Source organism: Penaeus chinensis, chromosome 43 (assembly GCF_019202785.1).
Source record: "Penaeus chinensis breed Huanghai No. 1 chromosome 43, ASM1920278v2, whole genome shotgun sequence".
NCBI classification, from domain to species: domain Eukaryota; kingdom Metazoa; phylum Arthropoda; class Malacostraca; order Decapoda; family Penaeidae; genus Penaeus; species Penaeus chinensis.
The window spans coordinates 7,245,334-7,247,833 of NC_061861.1; the positions used below are offsets into that span (position 1 = coordinate 7,245,334).

General features: G+C 51.5%; 1 protein-coding gene across 1 annotated transcript; it reads right to left on the bottom strand.

Annotated features, from left to right (window-relative positions):
• Positions 1 to 535: 535 nt before the first annotated feature.
• Positions 536 to 1,210, bottom strand: LOC125048234 (uncharacterized protein DDB_G0271670-like; the record flags this gene model as incomplete). Its single annotated transcript, XM_047646824.1, has 1 exon — positions 536 to 1,210. A coding segment is annotated over one exon (675 nt), but the record flags the coding sequence as incomplete, so codon positions are not given.
• Positions 1,211 to 2,500: the final 1,290 nt, after the last annotated feature.

Consider the following 2,500-nt stretch of genomic DNA (forward strand, 5'->3'; position numbering starts at 1 on the left):
AGGAGGAGGAGGAGGAGGAGGAGGAGGAGGAGGAAGAGGAGGAGAAGGAAGAGGAAGAGGAGGAGGAGGTGGAGGAAGAGGAGGAGGAGGTGGAGGAGGAGGAGGAGGAGGAGGAGGAGGAGGAAGAAGAAGAGGAGGAGAAGGAAGAGGAAGAGGAGGAGGAGGTGGAGGAGGAGGAGGAGGAGGAGGAGGAGGAGGAGGAGGAGGGGGCGGAGGAGGAGGAGGAGGAGGGGGCGGAGGAGGAGGAGGAGGAAGAGGAGGAGAAGGAAGAGGAAGAGGAGGAGGAGGTGGAGGAAGAGGAGGAGGAGGTGGAGGAGGAGGAGGAGGAGGAGGAGGAGGAAGAAGAAGAGGAGGAGAAGGAAGAGGAAGAGGAGGAGGAGGTGGAGGAGGAGGAGGAGGAGGAGGAGGAGGAGGGGGCGGAGGAGGAGGAGGAGGAGGGGGCGGAGGAGGAGGAGGAGGAGGGGGCGGAGGAGGAGGAGGAGGAGGAGGAGGAGGAGGAGGAGGCGGAGGAGGAGGAGGAGGAGGAGGGGGCGGAGGAGGAGGAGGAGGAGGGGGCGGAGGAGGAGGAGGAGAAGGAGGAGGAGGAGGGGGCGGAGGAGGAGGAGGAGGAGGGGGCGGAGGAGGAGGAGGAGGGGGCGGAGGAGGAGGAGGAGGAGGAGGAGGAGGAGGAGGAGGAGGAGGAGGAGGAGGAGGAGGAGGAGGAGGAGGAGGAGGAGGAAGAGGAGGAGAAGGAAGAGGAAGAGGAGGAGGAGGTGGAGGAAGAGGAGGAGGAGGTGGAGGAGGAGGAGGAGGAGGAGGAGGAGGAGGAAGAAGAAGAGGAGGAGAAGGAAGAGGAAGAGGAGGAGGAGGTGGAGGAGGAGGAGGAGGAGGAGGAGGAGGAGGGGGCGGAGGAGGAGGAGGAGGAGGGGGCGGAGGAGGAGGAGGAGGAGGGGGCGGAGGAGGAGGAGGAGGAGGAGGAGGAGGAGGAGGAGGAGGAGGCGGAGGAGGAGGAGGAGGAGGAGGGGGCGGAGGAGGAGGAGGAGGAGGGGGCGGAGGAGGAGGAGGAGGAGGAGGAGGAGGAGGAGGAGGAGGAGGAGGAGGAGGAGGAAGAAGAGGAGGAGAAGGAAGAGGAAGAGGAGGAGGAGGTGGAGGAAGAGGAGGAGGAGGTGGAGGAGGAGGAGGAGGAAGAGGAGGAGGAGGAGGAGGAGGAGGAGGAGGAGGAGGAGGAGGAGGAAGAAGAAAAAGAAAAAGAGAAGAAGAGGAGGAGGAAGAAGAGAAACGGTGCAGATACCGTAGAAAGAGATCTGTAGAGACTAAAGAAAAAAAAAACTTAGGATCTCTACCAGAAAATAACGTGATTAGAATGGAAATCAGGACAGAGTCCTGTATAGTACTGCTGGATGCGTGGCTTAGCAAATGACAAATGCTTCCCTCATTGTTCTGTCGGTTGAGATCAATGTCCTAACTTAATTCCGGCATGTTTTATGCAATGAAGACTTAGATCATTTTAGCTGCTCTGAGGTCCAAGCTTTTAGAGACGCTGTGAGTTCATTTCTGGTGCCATTAACAAGGAGGGTGAACGAATAAATGAAATTACGAAAGAAACAAAAAAGCGAAAAACGAAATAAAACCACGAAACAAATCGCAAATTAAGAAGAGAAAATTAAAAACAAAAACAATTAAACAGGGATACGAAAAAAAGAAAGCAAATGTACGAGGAAAGGACAAAGGGCATGGCGAAAAAAATCGAAAAGTACAAGAAATTCCTAGAAAGGCGTTCGCATTATCCCAGGCTCTTAACTTAACTCTGGCATGTTTGATGTAATGAGGACTTGAATTATTTTAGCTGCTCTGAGCTCCAAGCTTTTAGAGATGCTGTGGGTTCATTTCTGGTGTCGATAACAAGGAGGGTGAACAAATAAATGGAAATACTCACACTTTCCTCTTTCTTTGAAAGGAATAGCTTACGCAGATAGTAAGGCAGTTGATGTTTGAATCACAGTCTCATAAGCACTTTGTTCAAAAGGGTGATACTTTAAATAGTATTCTCGCTTTATTTAAAGAAACAAGGATCATTCTTACATGTCGTCCGCCAAGACTGGTGCGAACACGCTGATTGCTGAATAGAAAAAAAAAAAAAAAAATAGAAGAATGTGAAAAGGACGCTTGGTAACTGTAATCTTCAGTTCAACTCTAACCAGGAAAACTATAGTAAATCATATCATATCTCCCTATAAGACCCATGAGCAAATTATCTTTCAAATTCCAGAATAAAACACAAATTTTGATTTCACTATTAAAGGTGAAACGATCGTGAGAAACATCGGATATTGAGGTTCTGGGAGTAAAAATTGATGTGGAAATAAGATGTAAGACATAAAAAGGGATCTGGCTCTCAAAGGGAAAACTGAATTTCTTCTCTGAGGTCTGCAACATCCTCTATAAAGCGCAAGGTAAGCCTGCTCGCGGGTATGCCTCCTGCCTCATAAGTCAGCCGCCTCGATGAGCTGGATGAACGCGT